This window comes from Primulina eburnea, chromosome 15, assembly GCF_022965805.1.
Source record: "Primulina eburnea isolate SZY01 chromosome 15, ASM2296580v1, whole genome shotgun sequence".
In the NCBI taxonomy this organism is placed as follows: domain Eukaryota; kingdom Viridiplantae; phylum Streptophyta; class Magnoliopsida; order Lamiales; family Gesneriaceae; genus Primulina; species Primulina eburnea.
This window is the reverse complement of record NC_133115.1, coordinates 23,474,447-23,494,529: the sequence shown is the minus strand read 5'-3', so window position 1 is coordinate 23,494,529 and position 20,083 is coordinate 23,474,447. Positions and strand designations below refer to the sequence as shown.

The following is a 20,083-nucleotide window of genomic DNA, read 5'->3' as shown; positions in this document are numbered from 1 at the left end:
GATCCGTTCCACTAAAGCGTCAACGCTTTCCCTCAAAATCGTCATCGCCTGCGACCATCCAAAACGAGTGAGTCTAATTACTCTGCACGTTCTAAACGTACGTAACAAATAATACATATACAAGCACATGCAGCTTTAAATAAATCTTTTAATAAAATAAGCTGTCATAAAAGCTCGTAATTAAACATACGTAACAAATAATACATATAAAAGCACATGCAGTTTTAAAATAAATCTTTTAATAAAATAAGTTGCCAAAAAAGCTCGTAATTATACATCATATCATAAATAATTAAATCGTAAAACTTTCTATAATCATATATCATTTTTTGGGTGAAGTTTGATACTTGAAATTGACTATTATATATCATATCAATATGGTCGACTGATTAATCTAGCTATACCAAGTACCTGGGGGCGGGGCATAAGCAAATCTCGTCACTGGGCTGTGGTCAAATATGGAAATAAGATCGTCGGGCCCCCTCTGAGGCCTTTTCTCGTAAACAAGCTGCCTCTGGGGTATTTTCCCTCACGATATCCCCATTAAAGCTTTGGTGTTACGGTCAATTCACATCCTTCAAAATATTTTTCCTTTCTTTTTATTTATAAAATATCGTGTCTTTAAAAATCATAAAATAACATTTTCCGGGAAAAATCGTACAATCTTTACATATATAATAAAAATATCATATTTTCATCATAAGCGTTTTAAAATATCATTTAGCATGAATTATGATTATTTGGGACAATGCCAGACCTTTCAAATTACTCGAATCGTAAAATTACCATTTTACCACTGGACTTCGTGCTTCCCAAATTTGACTTTTTCTTACTTTTCTTGACTCGAGATTATCCCATAGCATCATATAAGCTTAAATTTTACTTCTAATAATTTTCTTAAACGTAAACCCGAACCTTTTGATTTGTTAATTTAATAACTAAATCAAAACATGTTTTAAACTCGAATAAATTCAAAATTTAATATTTTTTCTCAAATTTTAAACATAAGCTTTTCATCTCTAAACTACCTCCGTGAGCCACGAATCAACTCCCGTGAGCCATGGTTTGAGCCCCTTATTTTTCCCAAGCCAAAACCAAACCCTACCTCCCTCTACATGTCACGGCTCTACACTAACCCGAGCCACCTTGGACCATGGCTGCATTAGACCACGTCCCAACCCTGAGCCATCCTCCCTAGACCCTATTGGACCAGCCTAGGCACCCAATCCAGCCGTGCGCCTAGCCTCTGCAGTCGCTGCGATTAGCCTATCATTTCAAGGCTAGAAAACATAAATCATGCATAATATGATTTGAATGATGCAAAAAGAAAGTTTAGAAGCGTGTCTTTGCGTTTAGAACACTTGAATATTCAATCGTCAGCGTGGGTTGCAAAAAAGAGCGAACGAGTGACGAACAAAATTTGATTATTGCTCTCAAATTTTGAAAATTGTGTGTGTAGTGTGTGTAATTTTCGGCCAAGGTGAGACTTTAGAAGCCTAGGATTTGATTTTATAATTTATGTTTTAGTTGATAAAAGAGTCTAGAGTTTAGAGTTTTTATGACTCTAGCTTTGAAAAATAATTAGGCCTATTAATTCTAGGTAAATTAGGCCCATTATGGCCTAATTAAATATAAAATAAAAGTTTACAAAAAATCGTTCTCAAAAATAATAATTTTAGGGTCCATAAAATCTTTTTTCTTTTTTTTTTTTACTAAAACCGGCCTCCCGGATAAAATAAGGTATGATTCGTCAAACAACATAAACTACAACATTTTTAGAAAATTTTCATCTTATTAAATCATTTTATCGAGCCTTAAAAATATTTATCGAAAAATATTCTCATCTTGGTCGTCCTCGGTCTCTTTTCCCCAGCTTAATATCGAATATCCGGACAAAATCCTTAGTTTCATGAAATCATACAATTTAAACATTTAATCATATAACATATACCATTTAAGCATTTAAAATCAATTTAAATAATTTGCATGTATGCAGTTTACGTGGACTGATTTTTGGACGTTAAAAGTGTGAAGGCCTCTAATGGGGCATCTAAATTGGTAGAGTAGGTGAATCTTTGATCAATGATCACAATTCTGATTTTTTTTTCTAACATCTTCTTGGGTGAGTGTTGTACTGGCTTTTTCTTAATACCGTTTACCTGAATAACATGTTTTGTTGGCTTCATGCACCAAAAAGTAGTGGATGCGGGTTTCTATGTTAAAAAAGTAAGTGTGACAACCTTAATTTTTTTTTAATATTCGAGATCTATATATTATGAAATTTCGAAATTTGATTATAGTAACAAAAGTTTTTCAATTATTGGCAACTAAAGTAATTAAGTATAACAGTCAATATTCTTTAACTTCGCAACAAAGGTTGAGAAGAATCAATTAAAGTCGACTAGATCTATGTTTATAGTGAAATTTAATATTTTTGATAAAAAATATATATTTTCATATATTGAGTTGGATCGTGTCGGAATTTGTCTCACAAAATTGACCCGTTAGATAGTCCTATAAGAGTTTTTGTAATTAAATAAATATTTTTTGATTAGTTCTTTCTTTTTTATTCTTAAATTTGAGGGAAAGACACCCGATTCAGTCCCAAATATTTGGCTCTTTCTCGGTTTGTTCCCAAATGTTTTGATGTTCCCGATTTAATCTTAAATTTTACAAATTCTGACCGCTTTGGTCCTTCCATCAATTTAACGGTTAAAACTAACGGGATACATGACATGTTACAGTCATGTTCCTATTATTTCAAAAATCAAAATTAGAGGCCCTAATTTAAAGTCCAATACGACCAGGTACAAATTTTTTCTTTCTCGCCACCATCACAATCGGAAATTTCACTCAACCTTGAGAATAAATCGATGATGCTACACAAAACTGACCTCTAACAGGTAACTCCGGTTTCTTCTATAGCACAATAACTACATTTTCTTCTTCTCCGATTTTGACATTTCTGTATAAGTTTAAAATTAGGGTTTTTTTAAATCAATTATTCTGGATACGTGTTGTTATTTGGTTGGATTGTGTTATTGTTTGTTGGAAACTGAATTCCGGTGTTCGACAAAAAGATAAACCAACTGAACTACGTAACTGAATTTAGCTAACTGAACTACGCAACTGAATTTAGCTAACTGATCGACGCAACTGAATTATAACTGAACAACTAGCTGATCTCTCAGCTGAACAACTCTTCAGTCATTCTCGTCAACTGAATCTTTACCAGCTGATCTCTCAGCTGTACACGTCATCAGTCGAAAGCGACAACCGACAAATAGTACAACTACCTGCAACTTGTAGTGGAACGCCGCATTTCAGAAAAAGCAGTGTACGACTGTCAGAGTATATCGACGTGGTAATCAACGGTTAGAATATTCAAATATCCTTTAATGTTACCGTTGAGAGAGAAGCCTATAAATAATCGAAGATAGCAGCCGAAGAAACAACGACTGATTTCAGCTATTACATTCTACTTGCTGTTACGCTGCAAAAATATCTACTCACATTCAGAAGTTAAAAGCTCACGTTTACTAGTTATATCAGTAGCATTCAAGGCTACATTCTCGAGCTGAAATAGCACTGTGTAATCTTTGATAAGTTTTTCTAAGTTGTGCTAAGATCAGTTACCATCTGTAAAAGTTTTATATACTAAGAGTTTCAGCTGTGGCAAAGTGATAAGTCCAAACTGAAGTGGGTCAGTGCAGTATCTTGAATTTGATCAAAGTCCTTTAGTGGATATCCTATCTTCGTGATAGAAGGGGTGACGTAGGAGTTATTAAAGTCTCCGAACATCCAGAAACAAATTGTGTTATCTTTACTTCAGTCATTACTTTTCAGTTAGATACTCTATCTTTCAGTCAGTTTATTTTCCGCAACTGTTTCATTCAGTTTACCTGATTGTCATTGACTGACGTGATACCTAGTATCAGTTTGTAACAAAACTAAACTCAAATTGTCGTAGAATATTTAAATTTGAGGAGTGTTTATTCAACCCCCCTTCTAAACACTCTTTATTCGTTTAACCGATCCTTTCAACTGGTATCAGAGCAGTTGTATCTCGTCTCAGAATATCTATACTCAAATTTGTCATTATGTATTCATTCAATAAGATTCCTATATTCTCTAGAGAAGACTTCGATATTGGAAGATCAGGATGCAGGCTCACCTAGCTGAACAAGATGATGATATGTGGTACGTTATAACTGATGGACCCATGAAGATTTTGAAAGCCAACACAGCTGTTGCCATTACTGATGGGGCACCTGATCGTATAGAAAAGCCCAGAGAAGAATGGACCACAGAGGATAAAAGAAAAGCCAACTTGGATAATGTGGCAAAGGACATACTATATAAGACGTTGGATAAAGTAACTTTCAGCAAAATCAAAATGTGCAAGACAACCAAAGAGATTTGGGAGAAGCTGATCCAGCTTTGCGAAGGGAACGAACAAACCAAAAAAACAAACTTTCTGTTGCTGTTCAGAAGTTTGACAATATCAAAATGAGAGTTGGTGAAACGATGCATGATTATGATGAAAGAACCAGCTGCATCATCAATGAATTAAATGCACTTGGAAAAGTGTGCACAAACAAAGAAGTTGCATTGAAGATAATCAGAGGTCTTTCCAAAGAGTGGGATTTGAAGACCATGGCAATGAGGGAATCCAAGGATCTGAACAAAGTTGAACTTCATGATCTATTTGCTGATTTGAAAGCCTATGAGTTTGAGTTGCAAACTCGAGAAGGAGAATCTTCTACTCCAGCAGCCACGACTGCCTTAGATGCTGTTAGAACAGAACCAACTGGTTCAGTTGAAAAAGCTGCTGATCAACTAAGCAATGATGCCATGTCATTGTTCATCAAAAAGTTTGGAAGATTTATGATGAAAATCAAGGAAACTTTCAAAATAAATATCAAAAAAGCAATTCCAAGGAAGAATCAAACGCTTGCTACAACTGTGGCAAACCAGGTCACTTCATTGCTGACTGTACCAAACCAAAGAAAGACAGTCAAGGCTCAACTGAAAGAAGAAAGAAACCATATGAGCACAAAAAGAGATCCAAAGATGATAAGAAGTTCTCCAGGAAGAAGCATGAAGTGCTCTTGGCTGAAGAGAGCAAATCAAAGTGGGCAGACGCTGACAGCGAGGAGTCAAAACCAGAAACTTCATGCAGTTCTAGTGACAATGAAGAGGAAGTGAAATGTCTGATGGCTGGTGACACAGAACTGGAGTCTAGCAGTCAATCAAATGGATGTAAAGAGTGCATTTCTGAATGGCATTACATGACATGGTCAGTGAGTATTTGACTTTAGCTCAACTGATTTTACGAGAGAAGAACTTATTTCAACATTGCATGACATGGTCAGTGAGTATCATAAGCTTGCCTTATTATTTGAAAAGGCCAGAGCAAAGCAAAATGATCCTATTGACAATAAGACTACAACTGATGAATCAATTGACATGTTGAGTCTGAAAAAGGAGATTGCTGAACTCAATACTGAAAGAAGCAAGGATCATTTAATGATTCAAAAGTTGATGCTTGAAAATTCAAAGCAAACTGAGCTTATTCAGGCTTGGAACAAATCATCTGCTGCATTGACTGATATACAGAACTCACAGAAATCAGTTACTGATAAAACTGGTTTAGGGTTCAGTAACCAAGATGAAATGTCTCTCAAAGATACTCGACCAAAACTGAATATGGATAAAGGGAAATACATTCACTTTGTCAAATCAGTTATGGTACAAGAACAATCTGAGCCAAGTAAACTGATTGAATAGCCAACTGTAAGTATGAACAAAGGCAAAAGATGTGGTATTTGTTATAGCCCAAAAGTTGTGACTGACTCACGAAGTCAGCCACAAAACATTTTCAGCAAAAATTACTCAAAAGGCTACTCAAATTACTATAACAGGAAGCCAGTTCAGAAGAGATACTGGCTGAACAATAAGTTGAAAAAGGGCAAATCACATGTTGTTTCTTCTGTACACCTTACACCAAGCACACACAGATCGAGAAAGACCATCTGGAATACAGAAACTGGACGGTCAGTTAGACTGATCCAAGTCTGGATTCCTAAAGGACTAATCAACTTTGGACCCAAGTAGAAAAGGGTACCAGAATCTTATCTTGTGTGTGATTGCAGGTAACAGGTACAAGCATTGAATCTATATGGTACTTGGATAGTGGATGTTCACGCCACATGACAGGAGATTCAGACTTATTATCTCAACTGATTAAGTACACTGTACCAAACATCAATTTTGGAGATAATTCTAAAGGTAAAACTGTGGGTAAGGGTAAGCTTATTCATGGTAACTTCATCATTAATGACGTTTTATTAGTTGAGAATCTCAAGTATAATCTGATCAGCATCAGTCAATTATGCGATAATGGATTCTCAGTTCAGTTTGAAAAACATTCTTGTTCAGTCAAAAACTCAACTGAAGAGATAATTCTAACTGGCAAAAGGTGTGGAAACACTTACAAAGTCAGTTGGAATGATCAACCTTATGCACCAGTTTGTTTTATTGCTGCAAATACCTCTAAAAACTGGTTGTGGCATAAGAGATTAAACCACCTGAATTTCAAATCTATTGCATATTTGAGTAACCACGATTTTGTTACTGGATTGCTCAAAATGGATTTTACCAAAAATAAAATTTGCTCAGCATGTCAGTTTGGTAAACAAATCAAATCTTCTTTTAAGAACAAGGGTCGTAAATCTTTTTCCCGATGCTTAGAGCTGTTACATATGGATCTATTTGGTCCAATACCAGTCATGAGCTTAGGGGGAATGAAATACACCTTGGTGGTTGTAGATGACTTTTGAAGATTCACTTGGGTTATATTTCTCAAGTTCAAAGACCAAACTGCTGCTCAACTGATTAAGCTTTTCAAAAGATTATTAAATGAAAAATCAGTTGGAATTGACAGAATCAGATCCGATCGAGGAACTGAATTTATCATTCAAATTCTTTCAAATTATTTAGAGAATGCCGGAATTAAGCATGAGCTCTCAGCAGCTAGAACTCCTCATCAAAATGGTGTAGCTGAAAGGAGAAATCGGACTCTCAAAGAAGCTGCTAGAACAATGCTTGCTGATTCTAGTATCTCTCAAAGGTTTTGGGTAGAGGCAGTGAACACTGCGTGTTACACTCAAAACAGATCAATGATTAATAATAATCATATGAAAACACCTTATGAGATCTGGCATAGAAGAAAAAGTGTGGTTTCATATTTTAAAATATTCGGCTGCAGATGTTTTATACTTGTCAATGATAAAACTCATTTAAAAGCTTTTGATGCTAAATCTGCAGAAGGAATATTTCTTGGTTATTCTTCAGTGAGTAAAGCTTATAGAGTCTTCAACAAAATTACTTTAAATGTTGAGGAATCTATCCATGTTGTTTTTGATGAAACTGTACTAACTGACAAGCCAACCAATCAAGTTGAGCTAGCTGATAGATTTACAGATATAAGCTTGGATGATGATGATGAAGAAGACCCCCATATTAATCAAAGCAACCTCCAAACACCTGAACCAGAAGTGTTAGATCAACCAGCTGAACCAGAAGCTGTTCCTAACAATCAGTTGATAGAACAACCAAATGACATTCAATTACCATCTAAAACTGCTCCAACTGAAACTGAAAACGTTCAGTTGCCCACAGAAGCAGTTGCTGATTTAGAAGCAATAAATGCTGAACTCAGTTGGAAGAAATCACATCCTCCAGAGTTGGTAATAGGTAAACCATCTGATCCAGTAAGAACAAGAAATCAGATGCTCAATTTATTCATTCATTCAGCTTTCGTATCACAACTAGAACCCAAGAAGACTGATGAAGCTCTTGCTGATTCAAACTGGATAAATGCAATGCAAGAGGAGCTAAATCAGTTTATCCATAACAATGTCTGGAACTTAGTTCCAAGACCAATTTCAAAAACTGTTATAGGTACAAAATGGGTGTACAGGAACAAACTGAACGAAGATGGTTCAGTTGTGCGCAACAAAGCAAGGCTAGTAGCACAAGGATATAGGCAAGAAGAAGGAATTGATTACGATGAGACATATGCACCAGTTGCAAGACTGGAGGCAATCAGAATATTCCTTGCCTATGCTTCATTCAAAAACTTCAAAGTCTATCAAATGGATGTAAAGAGTGCATTTCTGAATGGCCAGTTGCAGGAAGAAGTCTACGTTGAACAACCTCCAGATTTTATCAATCATCACCTTCCTGATAATGTCTACCATTTGAACAAAGCCTTATATGGTCTTAAGCAAGCTCCAAGAGCTTGGTATGAGACCCTTTCAAAATTTCTAACTGATCACAATTTTTCTGTTGGATCAGTTGATAATACATTGTTCAAATTCTCCAAGAATGATCATATTCTACTCGTTCAAATTTATGTTGATGACATTATTTTTGGGTCAACTAAACCCCAAATTATGCGAGAAGTTTGCTAAGTTAATGCAGGAGAAATTTGAAATGAGCATGATGGGTGAACTGACATTCTTTCTTGGATTACAAGTGAATCAACTGGAGTCGGGCACTTTCATTAGTCAAACTAAATACACGAAGGAATTACTGAAGAAGTTTGGCATGGAATCGTGTTCAGCTGCAAGTACTCCCATGATCTCATCAGTAAAAATGGATACTAATCAAGGGGGAATATCAATTGAGACGACACTTTACAGAGGTTTAATAGGTTCATTATTGTATCTAACTGCTAGTCGTCCTGATATTGTATTTGATGTATGTATGTGTGCTAGATTTCAAGAAAATCCTATGCAATCACACTTTGCAGCTGCCAAGCATATTTTGAAATATCTTAAGGGCACACAAAATGTTGGGTTATGGTATAAAGATTCATCTTGCAATTTAGTTGGATATTCAGATGCAGATTATGCAGGATGTAAGTTTGATCGTAAAAGTACTAGTGGATCATGTCAATTTCTAGGGGACAGACTGATCTCCTAGGTTCAGCAAGAAGCAAACATCCATAGCAACTTCCACAACTGAAGCAGAATATCTTGCTGCCGGAAGCTGTTGTGCTCAACTGCTCTGGATTCAGCAACAACTGAGAGATTATGGAATTGATGCTAAAGAATCGCCCATATTCTGTGATAATACAAATACGATTGCTATCACCTACAATCCAGTTCTTCACTCCAGGACCAAGCATATAGATGCCAGGCATCACTTCATCAGAGATCATGCCTTGAAGAAGAACATCAGACTAGAATGCGTCTCAACTGAGCAGCAAGCAGCTGATATCTTCACCAAACCACTGGCTGAGACTAAGTTTTCTCATTTTCGCAATATATTTGGATTAATTGATTTATCCTAATCAGTCTTGTTGCTATCTTGGTGGTTAATTCTTTTGTCAGTTTGACTGTCTTTTACTGATCACTCAATTAGTTCTTTATAATTTTTTATGACTCTTTACTGATGTCAGTTAATCTTCTATCAGTTCATTGTATTCAGTACTTGTGCTTATGATCTACTTATCAACTGATGAAATCAAGTAATGCAGGAAAATAACAAGACAGAGATAAACTGATAACATCATTTCATTCATTTGAGGAATTTGTTGCGAATTACATTATACAATTCCTCCTGAACAAAAACCCTCCATTTGACCATCCATTGATTTATATCTACAGTGCAAGTCTTATGAAAGCTGTCAGATTGAGATATGAGCTGCAGGATCCTCTTCTCCTTGTAGAGCATCAGCTCGTAAATATTGTCTGGTTCGAAAATATTCACAGCATGGGCAACGTGCAAGCGTTCCCGATATTTCTCAAGTTTTTCCAGCAAAATGGGAGTGTTTGCCATCTCATTCTCCCAAAGAAACTGAAGTTCTTGGAGATTCTCCCAGTAGTGTAGAATTTGATGGAAAACATCATCTTCCATCTCAACTTTTCTCTTCTCCAGAGCTGCTTTCATGAAATCTTCAGCCATGTCCGGAGATTCTGAACTGCATGCACCTGCCATTTTCTTTATTGAATATAATTTGCTAATATATTTGCGACTAACTGGGCTACTCTTATTTATAGAACATGACAAAGAAGATGAAAGGACCAATTCACTATGACAGACGTTTACACTACTAAGCATCAAGATTTCTTTTAATTAATCTTGTTTATATTCTCGAAATTTTCTTTTATGCATCTATTAAGGGGGAACATTGGTTTTAAGAGGTTGACTGAGAAGACAATTGTTAGTCAACTCTCAACTGAGGACACAGTCTCACAACTGATCATTCAGTTGAGCTTTTCACTAATCTTCTCATATAAGTTAACTAATTAACCATATTATATTCCAAATCAAGTGACGTGACTGTTCTTCAAGCATTAAATGCTACCCTTCAGCAAATGATTGGTGGAAACTTGGACACCTTTTGAACCGTTTAAATTACACACGCTTACAGCACACGTACACACGTTGTAATTCAAAAATTCTATGGACTGACACGTGTCCAGAATTTGAATAGTCACGTACATATGTACCATTCCCCGCTCCATTTCAGTTTTACTTTACGTTTATCTACAAACTCTTGAGAGCAAAAACAAATCTCATCCTTCTATTTTCTATGAATTCATTCAGTTCCAAATGGAGAATCAAACTCCCATTTATATGCTGAATGCAATGGCTATCAACTTCGGATCGATTATATCCTTCGGCAACGCTGATGTCAAGAACGTATTTCAAAAACTCGAAACTGCTGGGTTAAGGACATTCTTGGGACAATCATCATAATAGATATACCCCAAAGAACTTCAGGATTTCTACTTTACCGGTATGATCAATTCTAATGGAAACATCACCTCTACTATCAATGGTCAGTTGCTGACCATCTCTGAAGATTCTTTTGGAGAAATCTTTTCTTTACCATCTGAAGGACTGGCACACCTCTCTGATGTAAAAGCATCTGGTGTTGAAGAAATGCAAACCTCACTTTCTGCTGATGGACGGAAAATCAAAGTTTCCGATCCAAAGAAGGAGCTGAAGCACGAGGTTCAGTTACTTGCTGATATAATCGCCAAAGGAATTTTGGCGAAAGCTGGATCTTTTGCTGCACTTACGTTGGAAAAATTTCAGGCCATTTCTATCATTATGGTTGAACGTAAACTCAACTGGAAGCATCTCATATTCAATATTTTAAAGAATATGTTTCTATCATCCAAACAGTCCAAAGGCTTTGCCGTGCAACTGAGCTATTTGCTGAAAGTGAATGGATTAGTGGCAGATGATTCAGAAAAATCATCCAAATTCAAAGTCTTCAATACGAAGAATACTATGCCACTCAAGACCAAATTAGACATTTCTCCCGCTCAGTTTGTAAAGATAAAGCAGGAGATTGGGACTCAACAGGCGGCCCCTAAATCTGTGAAAAATGCCAAGACATTGGCTCAACTGAAGTCAGCAAAAAGGAAATTTAGTTGTGGGTGAATCAGATTCAGAGAAAACTCCTTCCCCAAAGATCGCCAAGAAACCAAGGACCTAGAGAATTAAGCCAACAACTACAGAGGAATCTATTCCTACTGAAAAACCAATTTCTTCAGATGCTCAGCAGCCAATTGAAGCAGTTCTTTTGAAGATCATCCTACCAGAAAAATCAGCTGGTGCAAAGAAAGAAACAGTTAGGATCAAAGGCTCCTCTGATTAATATTGCTCGTCTTACTGTTCTGGCACCTGCCCGACCCCAAAGGCATCACTATTATAGAACGGGTGGATGCTACTCGAACTGGTCTGGAAATTCCACACATCCTCAGTTCTAATAAAGGCAAGGGCAAATTGATTGAAGTGCCTAGGCTTTCCAATGCCATTCAGACCCATATTGACCTTGTTTGAGATAGGGTTAACAATTTTGCAGCATCAAAACTTCAACTGTATAATGCTTGGACAGCTTATTGTACTCATTTTTTTGCCAAGAAACTGAGAAAGAAATCCCAGCTGAACAAGTTCATCAAACTGGAAGCCTTTGTCCTCAAGATGGTCAAAGTGGCAACAATTGTTCAAGCTCTGGGGAGAAAAACTTATTTGTTTGATCAGATGAGAGCGAAGAAGTTAGCACAAATTCTTGACAAACTGAAGGCTAACTACGTTCCAACAATTCTACTGCCTATGCTGATCATGCGGTGAATCCATCCAGAGGTTCCTATCTCTTTAGAAGCACCAGTTCAGCAAGATCTATTTGCTGAACAAGCTATTCCAACTGTTGTGCCAACTGATTCCCAAGATCACCCTATAGAAGCACCAGTTTTGGCTTCATCAGATCCTATTATTCTTCTAGGCAGCTCATCTGCTGATCAGAATCCACCTTCTCCACCTCCAATTCCAGAAGAAGTTGCTGCAATCACTTCAGTTCAGATTGTTGCTGAAACAGTAGCAACTGATCAAGAGTTGATTATATTTGATCAAACTACAAGAGGACCGGAAACCTTCATCAGTCTCCTCCTCCATCCTCATCAGATTTTGATCTTGTTCTCGAAGAAATTCAGAATATGCAGGATAGTATGAATCAGATGCTCTCAGCCATCTCAAAGATTCAGAATACGCAACTGTCTCACACCCTAAAATTGGAAGACTCTCAACAGTTCAATTCCGAAAAGCTAAAAGCTATCCAAACTGCTGTTACCTCTCTCTCATTTGCAGTTGAAGAAATCCAGAAGAATAAGGGGATAGCCTTGAGTCTCACTTTAACTCAAAATTCTATTAACAAACGAGTTGACAGTGTCGAGACACTCGTCTTCAGGAAGATAGATTTGCTGCAAGTCACAATGACCTCTGCTATTGAAAACTTTTCCACCTCTGTCCGGCTTCTAGCTACTGACGTTCGGAAATTATATGTCAAGATGAAGCTGTTTGACAAAAAGGGGGAAGAGCTCAAAGAGATTCTAGAACAGCAGAAGAAATCTCTTAAGCAACAGTCTTTCTTGTATTTGTGAAGAATATGAGTTCAGTTGTTCTAGGGGGAAATTGTTGGAAACTGAATTCCGGTGTTTGACAAAAATATAAATCAACTGAACTACGCAACTGAATTTAGCTAACTGATCGACGCAACTGAATTATAACTGAACAACTAGCTGATCTCTAGCTGAACAACTCTTCAGTCATTCTCGTCAACTGACTCTTTACCAGCTGATCTCTCAGCTGTACACGTCATCAGTTGAAAGCGACAACCGACAAATAGTACAACTACCTGCAACTTGTAGTGGAACGCCGCATTTCAGAAAAAGCAGTGTACGACTGTCAGAGTATATCGACGTGGCAATCAACGGCTAGAATATTCAAATATCCTTTAATGTTACCGTTGAGAGAGAAGCCTATAAATAATCGAAGATAGCAGCCGAAGAAACAACGACTGATTTCAGCTATTACATTCTACTTGTTGTTACGCTGCAATAATATCAGTTACCATCTGTAAAAGTGTTATATATTAAGAGTTTCAGTTGTGGCAAAGTGATAAGTCCAAACTGAAGTAGGGTCAGTACAGTATCTTGTATTTGATCAAAGTCTTTTAGTGGATATCCTATCTTCGTGATAGAAGGGGTGACGTAGGAGTTATTCAAGTCTCCGAGCATCCAGAAACAAATTGTGTTATCTTTACTTCAGTCATTATTTTTCAGTTAGATACTCTATATTTCAGTCAGTTTATTTTCCGCAACTGTTTCATTCAGTTTAACTGATTGTCATTGACTGACGTGATACCTAGTATCAGTTTGTAACAAAACTAAACTCAAATTGTCGTAGAATATTTAAATTTGAGGGTGTTTATTCAACCCCCCTTCTAAACACTCTTTATTCGTTTAACCGATTCTTTCATTGTTTATTGATTACGTTTTGCTTTTGCTGAGAATTTTTAGAATAAGGGTATAAATTTTGTCAATTAAGGTTTTTTATAAAATAAAAGTTCAGCATTAAATTAAATAAAAATTTGTGGCAGCTGATGGTGATTAAAAGTCTCCAATTTTTTGTTTCAGGTATTATTTGATGAGCCTTTTTATTTGAACAGTAAATTAACCACGTTATATTTATAATGATTTTTAATTTTTTCACTTTATTAAAAGTAATTTCTTTTTATTTTACATAAACAATCAGCGACGACATGATCACAACCGTCGCAAAATTAGCAACGAACTTTATGGAAAATCCGTCGCTAAATTAGCGACGGTTTATTTAACCATCCCTAATTAGCGATGGAAATCATATGAATAACCGTCGCTAATCAGCGACTGCTGACGGAAATATTAAGAAAAATTGTCGCTAATCGACTTTTAACAACGATTTTCCAGTGCTACGACAACGATTTTTCTCCATCGTCTTTAGACGTCTACGACTACGGTTTTTCACAGTTGTATTCGAGCGCACTCTTTAACCACAGGGCCTTTAACAACGATTTTACAATACCTATGACAACGGTTTTTCACCATTGTCTTTAGACGTCTACGACAAAGGTTTTTCACCGTTGTCATAGAGTGCATCCTTTAACCACATTGCCTTTAACAACGGTTTTACAAGACCTAACACATACATGAGATCCTCGATCATGCTTTACCAGGTGGATTGGTCCCTGGTCATGCTTTACCGCTTTTCAATCCTGATATAAACCCGGTCATACTTTACCGGGGTGGAGAGGTCCTCTGCCACGTTCATTGACGTCCAAACCCGTTCATAATTGGTCATAAAACATTTAGCATATATCAAAACATAAAATATTTTTCTTTTGCACGTCGAACATACTTACATAGCGTTGAGGGATTCATTAGGTCTTGCTTGGGGCCACGGCTGCTCATACTAACATGATTACATGCACTTAGTTTTTCCATAGCTTAGACGTAATAGTCGTGCTCACCACTTGAAATGACAAATTTCTTATGACATTCTAAATCTCTCAGGACTTGACCTCGTTTAATCATCGTACTAAACATGAAACCAACCCCCGAAACAAATCTTAAAATGATGTATAAACATTTCCCAAAACATAGAAGACATGAGCCCTACATAGTAGTTCAAAAATCATGTTCAAGCGCCTCGTCGCTGAGCCCTACTGCCCTGCCTAGCGCTGCAGCACTAGAAGAGCCGCATCCCTAGTGCTGCGGCGCCTCCAGGCAGCCCTGCGGCGCTAGTTCTGCATCCATTCGACCCCAAAATCTCAAATTTGATGCAAACTCTAAGCCACACCCTATCGACTCGAACCGACACCTCAAGACTCATTCTAGGACGCTATGACAATGATTCAACTCACAAAAACGCCCCGAAACAACGAAGCACGACATGTAATGCAACACAACTCATGAATACGACATTTTGACACCAACACGATTCCTACGACTTCTAATGCAACTTCGTGCCTATCGACACGAAATGAAGCACCAAAAATCATCCCGACCTCATACTCAATATACCTAAATGCAACAGCGATCATCCAACGGTCCCCAACGAAGCCTGCAACAAATAAACTTCAGGAACACGTCAAGAACACATTTTCATAAAATCGCAGTTTGAGCAGTCCCACGAAAACATTCATAACGCACTCGTTTCTTGTCCAAAAAGTACAAATTTACTGTCAAATCGAAGATATCAAAAAATAATATGTTTTATATGTAAAAAACCTTTCCAAAAAATCAACCAAATTTTTGTAGTAATCGAAATTCAGCAGAGACGTTTTCAGATCTAAAAATTTTGATCCAAAAATTATTTCAAACGTTTTTGCTCAAATTTTTTTGCAACATACATGAATTTTTACGCAGAATAAACATCCCAACACATAATATAACGAGATCAATGCAGAAATAATAGATTGTACAACGATACCGAAGCGGAGAAGGTGCGAGGGTTGATCCGGAACGAACGTGGCACGATTTTCTTGAAGAAAAGTGGACGAGAGTGTGCTGAAAAATTGCAGAGGAAAGGGGAGGCTGCTATGAACTCTAAGAGCAACTCCAATCCTTGCTCCACAATGGAGTTGCTCCATTGTGGAGCAAGGATTTTCACTCCAATCCAGCACCAAAAATGGTGCTGGACTAGAGTTGCTCTAAAAGCAACTCTACATGTGGCGCAGCACAAAGTGCTGCCACATCTATTTTTATTTTTTTTTTATTTTTTTTTGTTTTTTAATAATTATAAATATTTAATATTCTATTATATATTAATTATATAATTAATATTTTTATTTTTAAATTTTTAAAATAATTTATTGTTGAAACATAAATAATAATTTAAATTTTTTTAAATTTTTTTTAAATATTAAATAGATTGTATAATTCTATTTTTTTAATCGATTTTCTAATAAACAATGAAATAATATAATTACATTTATTATGTATAATTGTGTAATGAAATTATAAATAGTTATTATTGAATTAAAATTAATATTATAAGAATATTCTGAGAATATTCTTTTTTAGTGTAGAATGTAGTGTAGATAGGTTGGAGATGAATTTAGTGTTACACTATTGTAGTGCAGAATATAGTGCAGAATGTAGTGCAGTGGGTTGGAGATGGTCTAAGGACCCTAACTTTTGCTCTCAAAAATTGAAATGAAATAAAATGAAGTGTGTGTGTCTAACGTGTGTGTGTGTGTGTGTGCAGAAGTGTTTGTGCGTGTGTTAGTAAATCAGGGGAAGAGAATTTGCTTAATTAAACAATTAAAAATGCTAACCAAAATTCTAATCAAATGATAACCAAAAATGCTAACCCCTTTACTAACTTTAATAAAATCTCTTGATTTAAAAACTACACAATTGATAAACTTTAAAATTTTAAAAATCTTAAAAATCATCTAATAATTAAATTAGGCTTCAAAAATACTTAAAACTAAATAAATCATTTAAAATACCACAATCCTAACTTAAAATAAAATACAACATTTTTAAAATTGCCAAAATCGTCGCCGATCTCTTTTCCTCGATCTCGCATCGAATAATCTCCTGAAAATGAAACATTTTAACGTGCATCACATAAACATAAATAATTTAAATTAATGAAAATTTATAAATCATATACCGCTAAAAATCATTTTAAATTTTAAATAAATAATTTAACAATTAAATAAATACATGAGTTTTACGTGTACTGGTTTTGAGCTCTATAACTTCAACACATATATTTCTATCGAATATGCAACTATTGATAAATCAAGAGTTGCAAATGAATTCGATAATACTGTAATGTATTTTTGAATAATCATAGTGGCATCATATTTGACTAACAAAACACCTATCCATAATACACATGTCTTACCTGGTGAGAGATTCATTGCACTATTAACTCATCAGAACACATAAAATATCCACACTCGTAGGTGAGTGGAAAATCCCCGACTACAGTATATCAGCTCCTACATATGTGGAAACTACATTCAACCTCGCTACTTGATGAACTTTATGGAGTGACTAAACAAATCAAAATGCAGTATTAGTACATAGAGTCTCTATGTTGTCCTGGATGAAAAGACTAATGATCTACAACCATAACCGTGTACTAGTCAACTTGATGAGTGATAACAACTTGAGAAGTCCGAGGGAGGGCCGTTCATTGTTTCATCCAATGAGTACTCATATATACGTATGGACATCTAAATTTTCTTACTAATGAAACGTGACGTTTACATAACAAATGCTAGTTTCAAGCTCAAACAATTTTTATCTTTGTTTTAGGTGGCTCAATCAACTAGGAATGAATTTAAAAAACATCGTACACTTCGTAATGAATTTTGGTCTAGTCTTGGTTAAACTAAACTTATCGGTTGAATTAAAGCAGTTTGGCGAATCAATTGAGTAGATTTGTGTGGAATTTATTTATGATTATTACTTTTTTTTGTGGCTAAATCTGTTCTAATTGAAAAAAAATGTAAATTTTGTTTCGCATTTTATCGGATGGCGTCATCGTATCAATTATTGCACCGAATTTTTTCCCAAATCGATTAGTGAATGGAAAAACAAATATTTGATTAATTTAGATTACCCACGCGTATGTAAGAATAATACTGATGAAGCTTGAAATTAATATAATAGATGATTTTTCCACAATTAATACATATGATGTGTATCTACGGGTTGGTAAATTTCCATCCGTACGTCTTGCAGACCTCTATTGGTAGTTAATATTTAATTAACGAACAAAATTATAAAATTACATAATATAGCGTATTTAGGCACATGTTCAAGATGTATGCATGGAAATAGCATTGTGGATACCTGAAATATCACAAGTGGCAGCTCGAAATTCATCTTTAAGCCTATCTTCACTCTAAACCAAATAAATATACTTTAAAATCCCCAACAAAAAACCCACATAATATATTCGTATTTAGGCACATGTTCAAGCTAGTGTGTGTAGTTTGTGAAAAAAAGATGACTTCGATGAGGGAAAGAAGGCAGCAACAGGCTTTGAGATTGATTTTGCCTTTGGACCCAAATTGCGCTCTTATGTCGTTTCCATCATCAGGGTCGTCATCATCATTGTCGTCTGCAAGTTCGGGCTCAACTTCTAGCTCGCTAGGTACTAATTGCGTTTCGGACCTCAAGAAACTCGAAATTCTTGGACATGGCAATGGTGGCACTGTTTACAAGGTTTGTCATGAGCAGACTGGTATGATTTATGCTTTGAAAGTGCTGCACGACTTCGATAACTTGGAAGACCTCGAATATCGACAACTGGCGTTGAGTGAAGCAGATATACTCACACGTGTCGACACCTCGGAGTACATTGTGAGGTGTTTAGGTGTTCTCGATAGTGGATTTGAAGAGGGTAGTGGTAGAAGAGGTGATCTTTGCTTCGTGATGGAGTACATGGATATGGGATCATTGCACGATATACTGCGCAAGAACAAGAAACTGCCTGAGAATGTGATTTCAGGGATAGCAAGAAATGTGTTGAAAGGGTTGCAATATTTGCATGGGATGCAAATAGTGCATGGAGACATAAAACCCTCAAATTTGTTGGTGAATGGAGCTAAAGGAGAGGTGAAACTAGCCGATTTTGGTGCGAGTCGAGTCGTGATAAACGGAAACCAGGCAGACAGTATGGACTCTTGTGTGGGCACGTGCGCGTACATGAGCCCTGAGAGGATGGACCCTGAGAAATGGAACAAGGATGGTTGCTCGGGAGGGTTTGCGGGAGACATATGGTCACTCGGCCTGGTGGCTATGGAATGTTACTTGGGGCGTTTCCCGTTGGTCAAGCCGGGGCAGAAGCCTGATTGGGTGACTTTGATGTGTGCGATTTGCTTTGAAGAGGATGTGAAACCCATGCTAAGGTTGGCTTCTTTGGAGTTCCAGAGTTTTTGCCAAAGGTGTTTGGAAAGAGACTGGAGGATCAGAGGGACCGTGGAAGAGCTTCTTTCTCACCCTTTTGTGAACAATAATACATCTTCTAATCAGAAGTAAGGGTGTAACTGTGAGTGTTGCATCCTAGGAATGTGTGTGTGTATATATATATATATATTTTGAAAATAAGAATGTATATTTTTTAATATCATATTATAGTGAATTTTATTATATATTTGTGATCCGTGTAGCATAAAACATAAATATTTAAAGATTTAGCTGCTAATTCCACCATTCATATATTTGAAACTTAATTCCAAATTTTAGCTGTCTCCATAACCAATATTTAAAAATCGAAAGGCATAACCATTTCACTTAATCTGAAATCATAAAAATGACTACTCCTAACTTTTTAAGCAAAAAAAAACATTTTTTTATACAAACTTATCCTATTTTTTGTTTTAATTTGGTCAATTACATTTTCAAAATTTGGTTTTGGTAAACAAACTTTTAATTTTCACCTATCCATTTCTATAATTTCTGATGTTATTATAACATTTTGATGTCATGTCAAAATTTCGATTAATTATGATTGAAATAAAAAAAAAAACAATCAAAACATAGTTTTCTATCGCTTCAACGACAAATTTTTTCTAGTTCAATAGTACTATTTGATCCCACGACACATAGAAATATTTGTCTTTTTTGTTTCCTTTTTTTTTTTTCCACCTATTTTTCCATCACAACATATATTTTATATAGAAAATTTATTTAGCATAACATTTAATGTTTTA

At 35.9% G+C, this 20,083-nt stretch overlaps 1 protein-coding gene across 1 annotated transcript; it reads left to right on the top strand.

Moving 5' to 3' along the window:
* Positions 1-18,374: 18,374 nt before the first annotated feature.
* LOC140815559 (mitogen-activated protein kinase kinase 10-like) lies at positions 18,375-19,409 on the top strand. The gene has a single exon (XM_073174638.1). The coding sequence runs from the start codon at positions 18,375-18,377 to the stop codon at positions 19,407-19,409; it is 1,035 nt and encodes a 344-aa protein (XP_073030739.1).
* The last annotated feature ends 674 nt before the right edge of the window (positions 19,410-20,083 follow it).